This window comes from Ahaetulla prasina, chromosome 2, assembly GCF_028640845.1.
Source record: "Ahaetulla prasina isolate Xishuangbanna chromosome 2, ASM2864084v1, whole genome shotgun sequence".
In the NCBI taxonomy this organism is placed as follows: Eukaryota; Metazoa; Chordata; class Lepidosauria; order Squamata; family Colubridae; genus Ahaetulla; species Ahaetulla prasina.
This window is the reverse complement of record NC_080540.1, coordinates 201,628,072-201,649,331: the sequence shown is the minus strand read 5'-3', so window position 1 is coordinate 201,649,331 and position 21,260 is coordinate 201,628,072. Positions and strand designations below refer to the sequence as shown.

Here is a 21,260-nt window from a genome sequence, read left to right as displayed (position 1 = left end):
ACTTGAATCCCACCACTGGTTCTAAGGGTGGGCAAGAGAGGCAGGTGGACGCCGCCACTTGTCCGATCAGCGCTTCCGACCGATAATCTAAGAGACGTCGGTGCCGCATCCAGAGCTGAAGGTCTGATATCCCCCCCCCCCGAGAGACGGGCAAAAAAAGGCCGGCAACCCGGGTGCCCCGCTGCCATTCAAGGCTCGAGGCGTCGGCGCCCTTCTCACCTTTTCCTCAGACTCCGGCTCGCTCGCGGCCAGCCCGACAGGAGGCGGCCTTGAGGCGAAGGCCGGGTAGCTGCCGTCGGCGCCGCCAAGCGCCGCCCTCTGCGTCCCTCCCTCCCTCCCTCCCTTTCCCTCCGTCTGTTTCCTCCTCCTCCTCCTCCTCCTTCTCTTCGCCCACGGCCCGCCGTTCTCTCTGGCTTGCCTGGCAAGCGCGGCGGAAGTCTCGCTTAAGAGCCGCCGCCGCCGCCGCCGCTGCTGCTGTTGCCGCTGGCGGCGCGTCCCCGGAGCAGGGAGCAAAAAGAAAAAGAGGGAGCGAGAGAACAAGCAAAGCGCCCGGCGTCCGCTTGGAAAAGAGGTGTAGGGGGGGGGGAAAGCCGCCTTCTCCCAAAGAAGAGCGGGAGACTGCGCTATCCGGGAACGCCGGCAACAATTGCCGCCTGAGCATGGCAGAAGGAGCCCGTTCCGTGGTGGGAGGCAGCCGCGGCTCCAGCCCCTCGTCCAGCCCGCTGATGGCCAGAGGGGGCAAGAGCCACTCGCTGCCCACGCCGTCGTCATCGTCGTCCTCTTCGACTTCGCTGCAGCAACACCACCAGCACCAGCACCAACACCAGACGCCGCCTGCCTCCCCCAAGCAGCAGCCGCCCCCGCCGACGGCTCGGGGCAGCCCGCCCGGCCACTGCTTCAAGAGGGTCACCCTCACCAAGCCCACTTTCTGTCACTATTGCACCGACTTCATCTGGGGGTTGGCGGGCTACCTCTGCGAAGGTAAGTGCTGCCCTGCAGGAGAAAGGGTGCGTGGCGGGTTTGTGACGCGGGTGGTGGTGGGGAGCAGTGTAGGACGGCCGGTCTCGCCACTTCCGCGGGTGGGGGAGAAAGCGCCCAAGGGGGAGAATGCGTGTCATTTTCGGCTCCCCCCCCCCACTTTCAACCCCAACCCCCCCCCCCCTTCTGACTTCGGCCCAAAGGAAGCTTGCTCTCCCCGTTAGGGATGCCCGCCACTCCATCTCTTTATTTGCCCAGCCGACTCTGCCTCTTAAGAAGAGTTGCCGCGGGAAGGTTTCCCCTTTTAAGCTGCGCAATATCTTTAAGGACCTTATCAATTGGGGTTAGTTATCGCAACTAACAACAACAAAGTAAAAAACCCAGGGATGAATTCGTTTCACCCAACTGGGACTCTTGAAAAATACACTGGGGTTTAATGGAGGCAAAAATCAATCGATCCGATCGATCAATAATTAATCAATCGGCCCCATTTCTTCTCATGGGGCAACATGGAACGCAAGCTATCTTGCATGGTGGAGAGTTCTGCAGGAGTTGAAAATCTTAGCGGTGTATTTTGTGGGGTTTGCGTTTGTCTACTTGCTATCCTGCTTGTGGATGTTATAGCTTTCTCCCTCCTCCCTCTGCACCCCATTTCTGAGGTTGTCTTATGCTGAGAAATATCCAGCAGCTGATGTTTTCTTGATCTTCTTTCTACCAAGTAAGGCTGTCTGTCTAAGAAGTGCAAAGCGTTTCTCTTTTAAATTTGTCCATTTTTTTGTGTGTTTGGAGATATTTTTTTTTCAACTGTGGGGGGAGGGAAGCATCCCTTCACTTTAATGGATGCCTGGCGCACATTCGTTGGAAAAAGTTTTTCTATCACTTCATCTTTGTACGCAAAAGCTTTCCCCACTGGAACAGCAAATGCAAAAGACTTCCTCTTGTTTATTTGCCAAACTAGGTTTTTTCCCCCCTTTCTGAAATGGCTCTGCGAAATGGACAGGTTATTAGCAGATAAAAATATGTTAGGAAAAAGGAAAGCTTCATGAATTGTAAATGATGCAGATACAGGGCAATTCTGTCAGTGTTCTACTGATAAAGTTTCTGGGACTTAATAGCGGCTTGTCTGAAAGGCTGAAATTTTCTTATCTCTTCATTTTTATCCTGGGGAAATGCTCCCCTGCCCTTCTTTACATCACAGATAAAATGGACTTTCTCTCACACTATGGTTGAGCATTAGACAGTGGAACTGTCATGTACATAGCAACACAAGAGATGAATTTTTTTCTCCTTGTTTTTTTCCCTCTGTGGGCAGGCATAAACAGCTTTACTATGGTTGATTTTTATCCATTGTCCAGCACCAAGGATTTCTCGAAAGGAAACCAAGATTTTATGATGAGGACTAGCCTCTGAATTTGAAAAGCCTATTGGGATGTTGCACACATTGCAGAACAAAACTTGAGATACAAACGTTTATCTCCTTTCCTTAACATAAATTTGAGGATCAATCAAATATGGAACAAAGGGCTGTTTTAAAGCCAGATTTGTACTTGATCAATTATTTCAGAGGAGGTAGCAGCTATTTATAGAGACTTGATATCTTAAAATCTGCTGTTATCGATAGCTGATATGACCAGGCTTGTAAGTGGGCAATTCTTATGGCGAACATTTGGATGAATCTCTTTTTAGTTACCCCTGGAATGTTATTAATGAAAGCAGGTTCCTTTTTTTAAAAATGGATATTAGAGAATCAGTTAAAGTGAATAAATATTGTTTATTTTTGTTATAGGGATTGTGAGAGTGCATGAATGCATTTGAAAAACTTGTGCAGAGTATATAAATGTATTATTTAAGAACTGAGAGTTTATGCACTGGAGACAAATTCCTTGTGTGTCCAATCATACTTGGCCAATAAAGAATTAAAGAATTCCAGTTGTCAGTTTTCTTCTTGATCTCTTGCACATAGATCAATAGCTCTGTACCCGTAGTAAGATTTAATCCTTGGGATCTCTAATTATCATTGCCTTTTTCTAGAGGAAGTCTGGTAATCCTATTTAGTAACCTCAGTTTTACTTGGAATTGCAATTACACTTTCTCTGTTTGGTACTTTTAATTCTTGGAGACTGGTAGGTCATTAATTCAGAGAATATTATTTATTTAAGGGGAAGGAATAAAAATCCTCATGTCAAAACCATTTATGACATGCCCAATCATATTCCTTGCTTTATTGGTATATATGCTGGTAACATTAGCTTTCAGTCCATGTGGACTGAGGCCTTAATGTCCATCTAAGATACCTATCTAAGGTTTTAATTTCGGCCTTTATTGAATAAGTTTTTTAATTGTTCTTTTAGTGTGTATATTAATTGTTTTAATGTAGGCTGTACATCCCTGAGTCCTTCGGGAGAAGGGCGGTATAAAAGTTTAATTAAATAAATAAATAAATAAATAAATACATTTTTGGGATTCTTCTTGGTGGGAGGGACTCTGGGCTCCCATTACAACTTCAACTTAATTCAACCAATGCCAGAGTTGAAGAATATTTCCTATACATAAACACTTGGAAGGCTTAGTCAAATGATAGATAAAATTACACCAGTTATGGGATGACTGTAAATGGGTTACCAAACCCATTTGTAGAGTATGTCCATGTCCCTCCCAAATGCTAACTGAATCCAATCATGTGTTGCCTAAAAATTCCAGGAATTGTAGGATAAACAATGTGGGGATATGTGCTTTTGTTTTCCGCTGTTGATTAGAGTGTGTTGTTATGTCCACAATAATGAACTGCATTGGTTGTAATGTATCAGTTGTTTACCTTAATCTCCCTATATTTATTTTGGGGACAAATTATGAAGATGTATTCTGAAAATGTATTTAAGTTTTGTATTCTGAAGACATATTTAATTTTTTTTATAGTGATGGTTTTTTTTTACAGAGGCATACAGGTACTCCTCAAATTACGATCACAATTGACTTCAAAATTTCTGTTGTTAAGTGAAACATTTGTTAAGTGAATTTTGCCCCATTTTACGACTTTTCTGGCCAGAGTTGTTAAGTGAATCACTACAGTTGTTAAGTTAGTTATGGCGGTTGCAGTGTCCTGGGGTCACATGATCAGCTTTTTTGATCTTCTGACAAGCAAAGTCAATGGAGAAGCCAGATTCATTCAGTCACTACAGTTGTTACGTTAGTAACCTGGTTGTTAAGTGAAACTGGCTTTACCATTGACTTTGCTTGTCAGAAGGTCACAAAAGGTGATCAGATGATCTTGGGACATTGCAATAGTCATAAATATGAATCAGTTGCCAAGCGTCTGAATTTTGATCACATGATCATGGGGATGCTGCAAAGGTGAAAAAAAAATCATGTTGCATTTTTCAGTGCTGTTGTAACTTTGAATGGTCACTAAACAAAGTCGAGAACGACCTGTATTTTTAGTCCTATTTGATGTGTTCTTTGAAGTTTTGGTATCTTTATTTCAGGTTACTTTGCTTGTTTCTCTTAACTATTAGTGCACCCTTGGGGGGGCGGTCTACTCAGAGGATGCTTCAGTATGGTAGTTGAGGTTAGTGGAAGAGGTTCCTTTAAATCAAGGGTGTCCAAACTTGGCAACTTTAAGACTTGTGGACTTCAACTCCCAGAATTCCTCAGCCTCCCAGTTGCTGGCTAAGGAATTCTGGGAGCTGAAGTCCACAAGTCTTAAAGTTGCCAAGTTTGGACACCCCTGATTTAAATACATTTGATTCATTCTCCCTAAAGTAAGGGAAGCATGAGGACACCATGGGATAACATGTTGATCTTGACTTTGCGTGCCTTGTTTTCATTCATGTAATTCTGAAGGGAAGTTATCTTTCAGGCACATGGAGCCTATCTGAAGTTTTGAGGCTGTATATTTCTCTGCTGTGCTGCTTCCTTCCTTCCCCTATTTTTATGGCTCTGGAAGGAAGCAGCTGTTTGTTCTTTGTGCGTAGATATTATGATTGAACTTTCTTGATGTACCGTATTGATCTTTTGTAATTACTGATGATACATACATTTTAAGATGGACTAGAACAGGAAGGTCACATCAAGAAGGCTAATTCACTGTATTTTAAGTCCTGGCATCATGATTAAGCTTTGCTCATAGCCCGGTTGCGTAAACACACAATGGGGTGTGTAAGCCAGGTAAGGAAGTAGAGAATGTGAGTAATTTGCTATATTGCTGGATAGTTGAGCAATAACATGGAGTATGCATGAATGGAAGAATAATTCTCTTGCATCAGCTTTTGAAGAAACTTAAAGCTAGTATCCAAGTGACTATTGTTTCTTTACCTTTTTGTTGTATAACAAGAAAGAAGTAAGGACTTATTCAAATACATAAGAAGCAGAAGTTGGCATAGCATATTTTTTTATAAATAATTGAACAATATATTATTGGCAGAAGAGGAAGTTTAACTAAATGCCAGCAGTAGGCCAAGAGGACTCTAATATCATATAATGAAAATAATTGATTTAGTACTTTGCTTTCTTATACTCTGCTCCTTAGTAGTAACTACTAAAATGCTGTGCCATGAATTAGTCAAGAAATTTCAGTATTTTGCAGATGATTTGGTGATTACTTTAACAAACCCTATAAATTCTAGTAAATCTTTGTTGGAAATAATTGATCAATATGGGAATGTCTCAGGGTTTAAGGTAAATCAGAAAAAGACAAAAGTGATAATAAAAAATATGGCCAGACAACAGAAAGAAAAACTAGAGGAAGTAACAGGATTTGAAATTGTAAAGAAGGTTAAGTACTTAGGGGTTTATATTACGTCGTCAAATGTGAAATTGTATAAGAATAACTATGAGGTTTTATGGCAAAAAGTTCAGAAGGAGTTGATTGTTCGGAAAAAATTGCAATTATCTTTGCTGGGGAGAATTGCTGCTATTAAAATGAATGTTTTACCTAGATTTTTATTCCTCTTTCAGATGATACCAATAATTAAGAAAGATAAGAATCTTGAGGAATGGCAGAAGGGAATTAACAAATTTATATGGGAAGGTAAAAAAGCTAGGGTTAAAATGAAAATAATTCAAGATTCTCGGAAAGGGAGGTTTAAAATGCCTAATTTTAAATTATATTATGAAGCAGCTGCCCTCTCTGCAATAAGTGATTGGTTTAATTTAACAGAGGACAGAATTTTGAAAATAGAAGGTTATGATTTGCTATATGGGTGGCATGCATATTTAATTTATGACAAAAAAGTGGATAAGGCCTTTAAAAATCATGTGCTAAGAAATGCCCTTCATGTGTTTGGAAAAATACTCTTATAAACTAAATTATAAGGTTCCTATATGGGCAAGTCCTAGACATACAGTAGAAAATATAAACATAGAACAGAATCAGGAAATGATTACATATAAAGATCTTTTGTATACTGAAAGAGGTAATTTGCAGTTAAAATCTCTGCAAGTATTAAGAGAGGAAGGGAAAAATTATACTTGGTTTCAATATGAGCAACTACGTGCTAGATGGAAGGGAGATCAGAAAATTGGTATAGAGCAGAACGAGGGAAATTTGGTAAAGCAAATTAGAAATCAGTCTCAGGAGCATATAAAGAGATTGTATAATGTGTTACTTGAAATAGATTCTGAAAGGGACTTGGTAAAGGACTGTATGATAAAGTGGGCACAAAATTTTCAGGAGCCAATATTATTGGAAACGTGGGAAAAATTTGGGTTAGAAATGTTAAATTCATGAGGCACAGAATCTGAGGAAAATTTTTATAAAATGTTTTATAGATGGCATCTAGATCCTAAAAATTATCGTATGTATCCAGAAATGCAAGCAAAATGTTGGAGATGTAATTGTGATGACGCTACATATTTTCACATTTGGTGGACTTGTAAGGACATAAAGGCCTTTTGGATAAAAATTTGGTGGATTTTACAAAATGTTCTGAAAAAGAAGATAAAGTTCCTGCCGCAATTTTTCTTGTTGGGAATTATTACGGATTGTACAGTAATTGAGACTAAATTGATTTTAAATCTAATAACTGCAGCAAGATTACTAATAGGACAATATTGGAAGAAAAAAGAAGTACCAACAATAGAAGAATGGATATTGAAAGTTGCCAATTTGGCTGAGATGGCGAAGATATCAGCCTTTTTGAAAGACAATACGCAAGAAAGATACTTAAAGGAATGGAAAAAATGGATTGACTATATTCAACGTAGATATCAGACTAAGAGTTATCAGACTGTTTTTGAATGATTATGATGTATTATTTTTGATTGCTTTTGGGGGAAGTTAGGAATTGATGATTGTAGGGGTATAATTAAGTTGGGACGAAAATTTTTAAGCATATGTTTGTTTTATTTTTAACTATACCTTGTGCTCGTTCCGGGAAGTCGGGGAGGGGTTGCGAAGGAGGGGAGGAGGGGAAAGGGGGAAAAAAATTTTTGTAAAACTTTTTGAATTAAAAAAAAAAAAAAGAAATTTCAGTATTAATATGTTCTGTGGCAATGTAGTGCTTTGTACTATATGACTGAGGTTCTCAGATGCATTTTTAAATTCCTTTTATTTAGCTTGATACGTGGAGTACATTAAAAAAATGGAAGCATGTTCTTTCTTTGAGAACATTCTAATAAAATATTCTGAATAATGTCCCCGCAACTAGTGATGTTCTATTTATCACCATAACCTTTTTTCCTATTTACATAATTTTAAAGTTTTCAGACTATTAATTTCAGATTAACTATCTGAAAACTTTCTCACCTATATTAGAACTATCATCACCACTGTCATTTAAAAATATGATTAAATATAGAATATTCTGAAACAAATAGGGAGACAATAATTCAGCCTTCTCGGTGATAGTCTTGGTGATAGATCTCAGTGTCATCTGTATTAGATGTGACCTCTAATGTTTCCATCTCTTAACCATGGAAGAGGTTACATCTCTTTTTATGTGTAAATTCATCCTTTCCTTAATGTCTGTTTTAATTAGGATTTAATAATGTTTGAGTTGATAGTAACCATCTTCTTTCATTGTTACAATATATATACAATACTCATTACAGAACTCTGATCAAAAATGGAACTATGATTATTATATTTATTTATTTTAAATTTTTGTAAGCTACCCATCTTATAGGTAACTCTGGGTAGCTTCTGAAAACAACATACAGTGCCACATTAAAAACTATATAAAACTAACCATTTTAAAAGAAGAAAGTTGTATTAAAGAAAAAAGAAGCTTTGATTTTTAAAAAAATGTAATTTGAGATCCAGGAAAAAAAAATAACATGCTGTATTAGGACCCAGTGGCACAATTCACCTGTCATTAATTTATATCAGAAACTCTTGTGCTTATGTACAATAAAAGAATGACTGACTAAGTCTAAAGTGTGCTACTGCTTGTTTCTGATTCACCATATAGTGGTTTGGAGTAGCTTTTCTTAGATCCCTCGCATCCTGGACATAAACTGTTTCAACTCCTACCCTCAAAACGACGCTACAGAGCACTGCACACCAGAACAACTAGACACAAGAACAGTTTTTTCCCGAAGGCCATCACTCTGCTAAACAAATAATTCCCTCAACACTGTCAGACTATTTACTGAATCTGCACTACTATTAATCTTCTCATAGTTCCCATCACCAATCTCTTTCCACTTATGACTGTATGACTATAACTTGTTGCTGGCAGTCCTTATGATTTATATTGATATATTGATCATCAATTGTGTTGTAAATGTTGTACCTTGATGAACGTATCTTTTCTTTTATGTACACTGAGAGCATATGCACCAAGACAAATTCCTTGTGTGTCCAATCACACTTGGCCAATAAAAAATTCTATTCTATTCTAATTCTATTCTTAGCAGTGTTGGCTATGAATTCTAAGAGTTGTAATTTCTGCATATCTGGAGAGTGTCAAGTTGAAAAAGACTTGGAGGGAGAGTCTTCATTTCTGACATTTTCTTGATTTGTATCAGATTTCTATTCTTGGAAAGTTTTGTATCTTTGTTTGCAGATTCCTTTTCTCCCTTTTGCATCACTTTTGCCATACTTGACATGCTGTCCTGTAGGACTAGAACTCTTGCATAGCATTGTGTTACGTTGGGCTTGATTTATTTTAGTTACTGGCAATTCTACTATTAAGGCAGAACTTCTCTGATACTCATTTAACATTGCCTCATTTTTTGGTATCTTGCAATGGCAAGCCATTTCTGAATTGCCGCCAAGGGAAATGACTTGAATAGGAACCATCTGTTAACTAGGAGTCAGGCTTTTTTTTAACCATCAAGGTAGATTCAACTAAATCTTCATTTAATCGTCCTGTACAATGTTAAATACAAATCCAATAAATAAAAGTTATTCTGGTTTCTCTCTCTTTCTCTCTCTCTCCCTCCCTCCCTCCCTCCCTCCGGAAAATTGATTTGTTTAATAATAATAATAATAATAATAACAACAACAACAACAACAACAACAACAACAACAACAGAGTTGGAAGCGACCTTGGAGGCCTTCTAGTCCAACCCCCTGCCCAGGCAGGAAACCCTATACCATTTCAGACAAATGGTTATCCAACATTTTCTTAAAAATTTCCAGTGTTGGAGCATTCGCAACTTCTGCAGGCAAGTTGTTCCACTGATTAATTGTTCTAACTGTCAGGAAATTTCTCCTTAGTTCTAAGTTGCTTCTCTCCTTGGTTAGTTTCTACCCATTGCTTCTTGTTCTACCCTCAGGTGCTTTGGAGAATAGTTTGACTCCCTCTTCTTTGTGGCAACCCCTGAGATGTTGGAACACTGCTATCATGTCTCCCCTAGTCCTTCTTTTCATTAAACTAGACATACCGAATTCCTGAAACCGTTCTTCATATGTTTTAGCCTCCAGTCCCCTAATCATCTTTGTTGCTCTTCTCTGCACTCCTTCTAGAGTCTCAACATCTTTTCTCAACATCTTTTCTTTGCTTAATCTCCTTTGCTTAATGACCACAGCAAAAAAATGCCCAAACAGTTGGTCTGGTCATGCCTCACTTAACAACCGCAATGACTTACTCCTGGCTCAATTATGGTCATAAGTCAAGGACTACCTGTATCAAATCCAGGAATGTTATCTAGCTGGTTCAGGTCAGATCATGTAGATCCATGGTTTAAAAAGTCGAATAAAATTTGATACCCAGGGCAGAGGAAGTACACTGGGAAAGACAGACCTAAAAATGCACTGACTCCTGGAAGAGAAAACATTTCTGGTTCTCAATTAACCACAACACTTTGACTTGCACTGGATGCTGAAATCTCCTAAATGTACAGTGGCTGGAGAGTAAGCATAAAATTTAAGAGAGATTTTTGTCATGAGACTGAATTCTGAATAGAGGTTAAAATAATTTAAATAAGAACATTGGTTTATAGAGATACTTAGAAGTAGAATCTGTATATAGAGGTTAAATAGGATAAGAGATACTGATATAAGAAAAGCTTTATGAGTAATGTAATTTTGACGCGTTTGTGTGTTTTATTTTATTTTATTTTATTTTATTTGTTTTTGTGTATTGTGCTTTTTTTTTGTATTGTGTATTTTAACTTTTGGAAATTCAATAAATATTATTTTTAAAAGTACAGTGAGAAGGTATCAGCCCTGAGAAATACTCCAGACAAGAATCACTAACCATGAGTACTAACAGTATCTTTGTTGCAAAGCTACAGTAAAGAATTTTGCAAGTCTGAAAATACATTTCTTCCTCCTCACTTTTACAGCTCAAGAAACTAGGGACAGTCACTTCTGAGACATTTGTCATGTTCTACTGCTTCTGTAGCAGTGGTGGGTTGCCCCCGGTTCGGACCGGTTCTATAGAACCGATAGTAAAACCGGCGGGAGGCTCCGCCCAATGACCCAAACGTCATCAAAACTCTTCTGCGCATGTGCAGAAGCTTCTACGCATGCGCAGAAGAGTGCAGGCACGATGCGAACCGGTAATAAAGGTAAGTAGAACCCACTCCTGTTCTGTAGGTTAGGTTGCCCCTTATCTTACCTTTGCCTAGATTGTTGCTCCATTTTCTCCTCTTCCTATCTCTCAAGGATACTCGCACAGACCGTTACATCAAGTCGCTTTTTTTCCTACTTGGGAACAGAGGTCTGGACAGTGTTTGGGAATGAAAAGGGCATTTTGGCCACTGCTTGCTTGTCCTGGTTCCATGCTCTTTGGAAAGTATTCTTTTATTTATTTATTTATTTATTATTTATTTATTTATTTTATCACATTTATATACCGCCCTATCTCCCAGGGGACTCAGGGCGGTTCACAGGCAAGTAAAAAGCACATATAAATACAGACTAAAATAACAGTTAAAAAACTTATTCTACATGGCCGAATTATTAAAAGCAATATAAATAATAAAACCCATTTAAAACCAGTATAAATTTAAAATCTAATCCAGTCCTGCGCAGATGAATAAATGTGTTTTAAGCTCGCGACGGAAGGTTCGGAGGTCCGGAAGTTGACGGAGTCCTGGGGGGAGTTCGTTCCAGAGGGTGGGAGCCCCCACAGAGAAGGCCCTTCCCCTGGGTGTCGCCAGACGGCACTGCCTAGCTGACGGCACCCTGAGGAGTCCCTCTCTGTGAGAGCGCACGGGTCGGTGAGAGGTATTCGGTAGCAGTAGGCGGTCCCGTAAGTAACCCGGCCCTTTTAATCTTCCATTACGCCACTTAGATGGACAGGTCATCAAAACTGTAGCACAACTGTGGGCATGGAAAAAGGACTGTTCAGGCAGGAGTCAAGAAGAGTAGATATAGGCTGTGAGGCATTTCTGCCCTTGAGGTTGAAAGAAGACAGCTTTCAGTCCTACCCCTGCAAATAAATCCCACGGCATCTCTTGGGGTTCTTTTTGTGAGAAATCCGTGCAGCTTGGAATTATTGTTAGAAGCAGTTCATACTTAATTGAATAGCATCCCTAGTTAAGTATATTCTATTATTTAATATTATATAATCTGTATAAAGATTGCATTATTTTTGAGCTTGCTTGTTTTCCTGCAGACATTTCATTGCCTAAACTAGGTAACTTCATCAGTGCAACGCCTGCAAGGAAACAAGCAAGCTCAGAGAGCACCAAGCACCCCTCATGTCAAGCCTGAGCTACAAATATTCTCCTTTATTATTAATGCATTATTTTTCTTCTGCTATATCTTGCAAAAAGATACCTCATTCTGGTCCTTAGCCTCATCAAGACATTTTCTTGAATTCTTGTCAAAATGTAGTTGGTTTCTTTTAGTAAACAAGTACTTTATTTCGTACCATTGATATAATACATATTACGATGAAAGTCAAAATTTGTCCGTATTTGTCTATACGTCAAAAGCTTGTATTTGCCTATAAGCTGCGTGACAAATGTATTTCTTAAGGTGAACATACAGCATCTATAAAAATGAGAGAGCTAAATTTAGAATCACTATGGGATGAGCAAGCTAGCATATGGAACTAATATAGACATCGTTTCTGCAGCATTAATACTAGTTGATGTGCTTGCTGTAATGCTTCAGTATGGATGTTTCCTCTGGGCACAGGCCTGCCAACAAATATTCTCATCTTTCCTTTCTTCTTAATGTTTAGCTGAAGTTGCAGAGCTGAACTTTAGGTGAAGTTAATTCTTTTGGATTTATTTTACATTGAGAAGTGTCTTTCCTTACTGCATACGTATTGTTATCATCTGTTTGTATAAAGGAAAATTTGGTAGCCTTTGTAAATTCCATTAGTCAAAGTAACCAGAGATGGTATTTAGCAGGTTCTGACCAGTTCTGGAGAACCAGCAGCGGTAACTTTGAGTAGTTCAGAGAGCTGGTAACTACCACCGCTCCCATCTATTCTCTGCCTCCCGAGTCCCAGCTGATAGGGAGGAAATGGGGATTTTGCAGTAACCTTCCCCTGGAGTGGAGTGGGAATGGAGATTTTGCTGTATCCTTTCCCTGCCACGCCCACCAAGCTACGCCCACCAAGCCACGCCCACAGAATCGGTAGTAAACTTTTTTGAATCTCACCGCTGAAAGTAACTAACCAAACATGGACATAACCTGTGCAGGCAGAAAATGAAAGGGATAACACATCACCTAAACATATTTGGCAGAAGTGTTTTTCTGATTTTCCTGGTATGACTAGCACAGTGGCTTGAATCTGTTGAAAGTCCTTGTAAATGTTTAGTATTTTGTAAGTCAGTCTATAAGCCTGGGGCTCTGGTTTTAGTTGGAGTGTGGAAGGATCTTATCTGCTGCAGAATTTTACTTGCGTCTAATTCATTATGCCTTCAGTTTTACAGGGTCTCTTTAGAACTAACTGGGCTTTCTCTAACACACTATAAGGACCCTGCTTATACTAGGATTCTAAAGCAGATCCGGTTGGCGTTTCATAATTGGTTCACAGCGTACTAGAGAACAGCAATGTATCACAGCGAACCGACAGAAGGACATTCTTTGCTCTGAGGCAAAATCCACCTGAGTGGGAATATTGTCTAATGCTGGTACTTAAGAGATGAAACCTGGATAGCAGCCCGTTCTCACTGCAAATAAATTTTCTAGCAATTGTAATTTTCTGGACAGCTCTCAACTAAGCCTTCTGCTCTTGCTGAGCATGCAACCAATAGTGACTGAACAAATAGTACTATAGAAATAGCTATGTTGATAGTACTTCCAGTTTTCTAAGAAATAAAGCTATAAAAGGATTTTGCTATATAGTTAAATTGCAGTGTGGAAGTCCTTGTAAAACTGTTTGTCATGTTTTTACATTGGAGTTGCTAGGCATTTTTCACGGAAATGTGGTTGGTTTTTTTTTTTTTTTTGGAGTCTATTTGGTTCTCTAGTCTTTACCATTTACAACAAACACACCCAAACTTTTTCATGCTGCATTTGGTTTTTGTGTGGCATTCCAGGGATTGTGCTCCATAACCAGGATTGGGCCAGAACAAAGTATGTAGGACTATGTCAAAAACTAAGTTTTGATTTTAATTTTACTTTGCTATAGTTTAAAATAAACTTTCTAAATGAAATACAGTTAATACAATTCTCCTACAGATTTTTTCTCTCTCCTGTCCCTTGAAAAATGACTGATAGCAACTTTTTCAGAGATTCTGGCAAATTACATGCAGAGTATAAAACTATTAGGTTTCCTTTTCTAATTAAATCCCTCAATGTGGAGGTAAAATAACAACTTGTGGTCTAGTTTTGGAAATATTTATTTGGGATTTGCTGAATGCTTTACAGAAGTGGGGCTCAATCTTTGCGGCTTAATGGCCTGGCTGCGGGGAGAGAGGGGAACCAGGCCGTGTGAGTAGCGGGTTGGCACGCGCAGCTCAACTCGTGCAAGTGGCATGCCAGCACACATGCATATGCACACAGAGCTCAACTGCAAGTTGAGCTGCATCTGTTGTGACCCAGGCCCAAGTAGGTAGTATAGTAAACGCAATCAGTTCAAAAACAAACAGACTTTATTAGAACAGCTGAGAATTAACTAATTCTCAGCATCATCCAAACTAAATCAAAGCAAATTCTTCATAACATAATTCTTCAGTCTTATCAACAACCTTGATCTAATTAGGCAAACTGCGAAAGGCTTTTCTTGGCAAAAGTTCAAAGCAGAAGAAAAGAAATAAATGCAGCAAGACAAGGAGCACGTCTGTCAACGTTGTTTTCCGACAAAAAGCCCAAACGCCGTTGCTGGTCTTTTAAGCCTTATGGGAGGGGGCAATCATCTCCTGGCCCTACTCCCGAGTCGTCCTCTTAGCTTTAGTTGCTCTTGCCTTCTAGCAGCTCTTCTCATGCGTGCACTAGGAACAGGTTTCTCCTGTTCCTCTGCCTCACTACTGTCAGCCTCTAGAGGCTCTGGAGTCTGCACATCACTCCCCGATGGCCCTGGCCCCACCTCTGCCTCCGACGCAGAGCCCTCATCTGGGCCTTCCCCAGCCTCCAGGACTGGCCCATGTTCTTCCTCAGCTTTATCGCTGTCCAACTCTGTTGCCAGATCCACAGGCTGCTGGCAGACCACAACAGTGTGTGTTCTTGCACATGAGCCTGCCTCTCGCACAGCCTAGTTCTGAATAGGCCGCAACCCCCATAACGGGCCACAGCCTGGGGGTTGGGGACCAATGCTTTACAGCTTTTCTCTTTCTTTTCATTCTTTCTTCCAATAATCTTGTTGTTCTCCTGCTTTCTTTCCATGTGTTGACATGAACGATGAGCAGAGTTTTCTCCATTCATTAGCAACTGTCCATCCTTTGGGGGCCAGAAGCTCCTATGTGTTCCACCTGGGAAAGTGCAAGCTACTGCTTGCATGGTTGCCTGGAGGTGGTTGCTTCTTAAAATAGGAGACTAGATCGCTGGAAAATTACAAGAATATTGTACATTTCTTTAACCCCTTTTTGTCCTTTGGAGGAAAAACTGAAATTTCTCCCCAGCCTGGATTATGTATTTTCTATCAAGAAGGTTGAAGCATATACAAGAAAAATAGATTCAGCATTAATAAAAGATTAGGATATTGTTTTTCTTGTTGAACTTGTAAATGTGGTGGAACTCAGTGCAATTAGTGAATGAAAATAAAAATGGAATAGTAGCTCTTTTGAACTGCCTTTGTGAGAGAAAGTTTGAATTGCACCAGGCACACTTTTCTCACACCCACTCAGTGAGAAAACTAGAACAAAATATTTAATTCTGGATATTTGGGTGTTAGAAACAATTACAACCTTGTTTCCAAAGACAGAAAAGATTATTAACGGAGGAGAATACATTCATTAGTTTATATCAGATGTACATAAATACATAAATAAAGGTAGTCCTTGACTTACAACAGTTGTTTTAGCAACCATTTGAAGTTACAACGACACTGAAAAAAGTGACTTACGATTGTTTTTTATACTTATGACTGTTGAAGTATCTCCACGGTCATGTGATTTACATTTGGATGTTCGACAATTGGTTCATATTTATGAAGGTTGCGGTGTCCCGGGGTCAGGTGATCTTCTTTTGCAACTTTCTGACAAGCAAAGTCAATGGGGAAGCCTGATGCACTTAACAACCGTGTTAACAACTGCAGTGATTCACTTAACAAATATGGTCGTAAGTTGAGGACTACCTGTATATTGAAATATTTATACCTCAGTTGTGCTATTCAGCTGGTTATATCCGGTTCAGGAGAACCGCTAGCGGCGGCTGCGGGAGGCTCCGCCCACCAGCCCGGATGTCATCATATCCCGTTTTTGACGCTCTGAGGATACGCAGAAGGTCCGGAGATGGTGCGTGCATGCTCCCATTTGCGAACCGGTAGCGAGGATAAGTGAATACCACCCCTGTTATACCTGTATATTTTCTATGCCTGTGCAGGGAAGGATGTCCCCTCTTTCCCCCAAAATAAGACATCCCCTGATAATAAGCCCAATCAGGCTTTTGAGTACATGGCAATAAGGCCAAGCGCTTATTTCAGGGTTCAAAAAAAATATAAGACAGGGTCTTATTTTCAGGAAAACACAGTATTAGGTTTGAATAAAGGTGGTCTGATTTTGTGGAGTGGAATTGGTAAATGCAGGAGAGTGAAGGTGTAGCATTAATTATGAAAAAGAAGTCTATAATTCATGATAGAAAGTATGAATTGGTGTCAACTAGGTCAAGGGTTTTCAAACTATTTCAGGCTGCAGAGCCTGTTTATTATTATTTTCTTGGAACCCCTGATTAAGAGAAGTGGGGTAAAGTGTCAGCTAACATGTTCCATCTCTTCTGTTGCATATTTAGAGAAATGACTATGGATGTCTGCAGCATTGAGGCAGGCGTGGATGGCTGAGTGTATTCCATGCTGTTTCTTTTTCATTCTCCATCGTCCCTTTCAAATAGTTCTTTGCTCTTAGTGAAACTTAGCTAGTGAAACTCATTCAAGTCCTCAAACAACTCTGGGTTATACAGAACCCAGTTCAAACAACTCCTGTGGCTATGAATGCATACGAAAATAGGAAGACATTGGTTGGCGAGTGATACGGAGATTTGTTTGGGAAAAATTGTGTAAGACTTGGAATGAATGAAATTCAGAGAAGAAGAAAAAAAACCTGTTAGATGATGAAATGAATGGTAGGAATGAGATGAAATGTACAGAAAATAACAAGACATCCAGAGGCCCAAAAATAAATGCAATGATAACTGTTTTTTGAATATCTGCTTAGAAGAAAATATGTTTCAAGTATATTGTGCTTACAAGTGGGAAAGGAATGAACAAAAATCATACAGATTTCATTGTTTACAGTGAAAGACTGAGATAATTAATAAAGGATATATGAATTTCTGAATCCTGGACAGGGCATTATCTCATAATATCAAGATTGGATCTAGGGAAAAATGACATGGAGGAAAAAGAAGTGAAAAGAAACTAGAGTAGAATCCTACTTTAGGATTCTAGGACTAGAGTCCTATATGGAAGAGAAGAATATAGAATAATTTCCCAGAAGAATAAGTGGAAAGTGAATGTACGGGGGGGAAAAATGGGCAGCTGCTTTAGAGACAGTAAAAAAGAATTACGTTAGGGAATGCCTCAGAAGTGTGCCTAATGAAAAGAGAAAAAGGATGCTTGATAGAATGATGAAGTGAAACAGGCTGAGAATAAAAAAAAAAGAAGAAGACATGTAACAGAATTATTGCTGCAGCGAATGAGTGGAGATCTTGTGTGATTTGTATAGAAAAAAATGATAGTTGCAAAGAATGTACGGTAATCAAAGAGAGCAAGGAACTATTAAGGAGAGAAAATGCACTGTGATTTTGATGGAGATGTAATTTAAAAAAAAAAAGAACGCTACAATCGAATGCAGCAGAAAGAGGGCACCTAAGAAGTGGGAGTGGACAGGATTCAGGAATGCAAAGGTGGTGGACTTAATATCAGAGCGTTTAGGTGACTTAGTCATGCAGAAAGAATGAATGAATGAAGTCTGAATCACAAATCAAATATCTGAAGGAAAAAAGAATGAGCGAGAAGAGGGGAAAACCAAGGAAGTCATGGTTGGATGGAGATAATGAGATTCTCAGAAAAAAGGTGGTGAGAAGTTTAAAGAATAAAGGCAGTGTATGAAGTGGTGCACAGGCAGGGCAGAAGCAAAGGTGAAAGCTATGGACAGGAATAATGAATAGCGAACCAGATTTAGCAGCATTTCCTTTTTCGTATCCTATGGCGTATTTCCTTTGGCTTATTATTTTCTATTTTCTGTGCAAACACACAGAACGATGTGTGTGTGAAACGAAGAATGATGCCATGCTTTAAGAAATCTACTCATTACCTGGCATCTGGCTCTTAAAGCAGCTGGATTTATTTATTTTTTTACAACCATGCAGAAGTCCAAAAGATGTTGAGGTGTTTTAATAGCGATCGTGTAAACAGTGCAGCTGAGTTTATTTTACACGTTGTCCTTTATTTTAATAGGGAGTATTTAACTGCAATCTTTATAAACAGTTAACTAGGTTATAGCTTTTGTGATATATTTCACTTGACTTTTCAATGGCTTGCATAATATTACAGATTACAGTTACTGTGATATTTGAATTTAATTGCAAAAAGCCAAATTGAAGATAAACTGGAGACAAAGATTTCACCCTCCAAAAGCTGTACATGTTCCCACCATGTAAGATGGGAATTAGGTATTTAAACACTTACAACAAAATAGGCCCTATTACTCTTTTGTTCCTATTCCTTTATGCATACCCAAGGTGTTCAAGTTTCTGGAGAAGGCTGAATGAATATGAGTCATCCTCTCCAATTTTCTTTCATAAGTATATGCCAGTAGAAGTAACAGTAAATATATCTAGAAATTAAGCAGGTAGAGAGCATCACCAAGAGAAAATAATGCAAAGTGAAAAATTCTGCAACTTATTTTAAATAAGGAATGTCGAGAGCGGAACCTCTTCTCTGCATCTTCTAGATGGGTTCTAAAAGTAGCTGAAGCATTAGGGTAAAAAAACCAGTGCCAAATGTTATGCAAATTCATAGGGAAAATTCATCTTTTAAATTAAACTTAATGTCAACCGCTTTAATCTAGATTGCAGAAAATATGACTTCTGTAACAGAATCATCAGTGCTTGGAACACTTTACCTGACTCTGTGGTCTCTTCCCATAATCCTAAAAGCTTTATCCAAAAACTTTCTACTATTGACCTCACCCCATTCCTAAGAGGACCATAAGGGGCGTGCATAAGTGCACAAACGTGCCTACCGTTCCTGTCCTATTGTTTTTCTTTTCTTCTTTCTATATATATGCTTATACCTCCTTATATTTACTCATATATGTGTTTATATACTATATAATCTTTTTTGTATGATACCTACATATATTGTTGTGACAAAATAAATAAATAAATAAATAAATAAATAAATAAAATTCTGCTCTTAACCTGGGCAACTTTTAAGATGTGTGAACTTCAACACTCAATGTATTTCCTAGAGGGCTGAGGAATTTCTGGGAATTGAAGTTCATACATCTTAAAAGTTGCTCAGATTGAGAAACATTGGTGTAATGGATTTATGTGTTGACTCTTTTTTGTTCTTTTCTGCTCTCATTTTGTCATGTATCTACGTATATTTAGGTGTGAGAACCGAGAACCACAGGGTGGGTTGCACATGCTTTGAGTCACATGACAGGAAGGAGGAAGGGCAAGGGTTTAGAATGGAGGGTTGGTCAGTAGCATTCCAAATTTCCCCCCCAGAGGTTTCTCTTATGGGATGAATTGAGGGGGGGGGGATTTTTCTGGAATATTTTTCTGCACAGCATCAAACCAGATCTTCCCTTGTTTTTTCTTCTGCCAGCTTCTCTCACCATTGCATGTAGTCCTTGACTTACAACCAAAAATTACAACAGACCTCTCCAAGGCTACTTATGACACAGATTGGAAGTTCTGATGGTTGCCCCCTCCATTGGTCACATGATTGCATTTGGGCACTTGGGAGCCAGTTCATATTTATTCACATGATTTACTATGTTTTTTTACTGGAAACCAATGCTTACTTCTGATTTCTGGTAAAAACCATCTATTGTAGTCACCACAGCATTTGCTTAACAACTACAATGATTCACACTGCCAAAAGGGTTTTAAAATAGGGTGCAGTGACCTGCTTAACAACTGGCTTCAATTACAGTTGTAAATTGAGGAGTATCTGTATCAGCTTTTCAGGATTTGGCGAATTATTTTGCTGATAGACAAACAGATGGATCGAAGAACAGACTTCTTGACCCCCCTTATGTAATTTCTTTCCAACTTTCAGTTGGGGTGTCATAATCTTTTGAGCTCCCTATATTTTTCATAGAAAAACTGTTCCTTAAGAATTGGGAGGGGGATGCAGTGGCTAAGACGCTGAGCTTGTCGATCGAAAGGTCGGCAGTTCAGCAGTTTGAATCCCTAGTGCTGCCACGTAACGGGGTGAGCTCCCGTTACTTGTCCCAGCTTCTGCCAACCTATCAGTCCGAAAGCACATAAAAATGCAAGTAGAAAAATAAGGACCACCTTTGGTGGGAAGGTAACAGCGTTCCTTGCGCCTTCGGCATTTAGTCATGCCGGCCACATGACCATGGAGACGTCTTCGGACAGCGCTGGCTCTTCGGCTTTGAGGCGGAGATGAGCATTGCCCCCTCTAGAGTCGGGAACGACTAGCACATATGTGCGAAGGGAACTTTTACTTTTACCTTAAGAATTGGGAAAACTCTTGAGCTATGTGCCATGTTGCAAGGGAAGGGAAGCAGTTAGAAGACCTTACCAATTTCACTCAGTCGGAATAGAGCTGGAAGGGATCTTGGAGGTCTTCTAGTCTAACTGCCTGCTCAAACAGGAGACCCTATACTACTTCAGACAAGTGACTATCCAGTCTTTTCTTAAAAACCTCCAGTGATGAAGCACCCACAGCTTCGGACAGCAAGCTCTACCAATTAAATGTTCTCACTTAGGAAGTTTCTCCTTAATTCCAGGTTGCTTCTCTCTTTGATTAGTTTCCATCCATTGTTTCTTGTTTTGCCTTTTATATACTTCAATGGAAAAAGCTTCATGGCATTCACTGCTTTAAGACAACCATTTGTGAAACAGGAAAGTGCAAAATTTATTAAACAAACAAGAGGTTTTGCAGAATTTAGCCAGAATCAGTGTTGTTTTTCTTTGGAACTTTTGTCAGCATCTATAGTTTAAAGTAATAATAATAATTTATTAAATCTATCTGACCTCTTCCCCCAACACCTAGCACCTCCAAGCATTTTTAAAGTAATTTTAAACTTTAAAGTAATTAAAATTATGGGAGTAATTTTAATTTTTTTTAAACAACCGA

At 39.3% G+C, this 21,260-nt stretch overlaps 1 protein-coding gene across 2 annotated transcripts in view; it reads left to right on the top strand.

Annotated features, from left to right (window-relative positions):
- Window positions 1-406: 406 nt before the first annotated feature.
- Window positions 407-21,260, top strand: part of DGKQ (diacylglycerol kinase theta) — a 104,175-nt gene continuing 83,321 nt past the window's right edge. For both annotated transcript variants that reach the window (XM_058166937.1, XM_058166936.1), the window contains exon 1: window positions 407-981. In XM_058166937.1, the coding sequence (XP_058022920.1) occupies window positions 660-981 (322 nt within the window). In that variant the 5' untranslated portion in view covers window positions 407-659. The remainder of the gene's footprint in view (window positions 982-21,260) is intronic.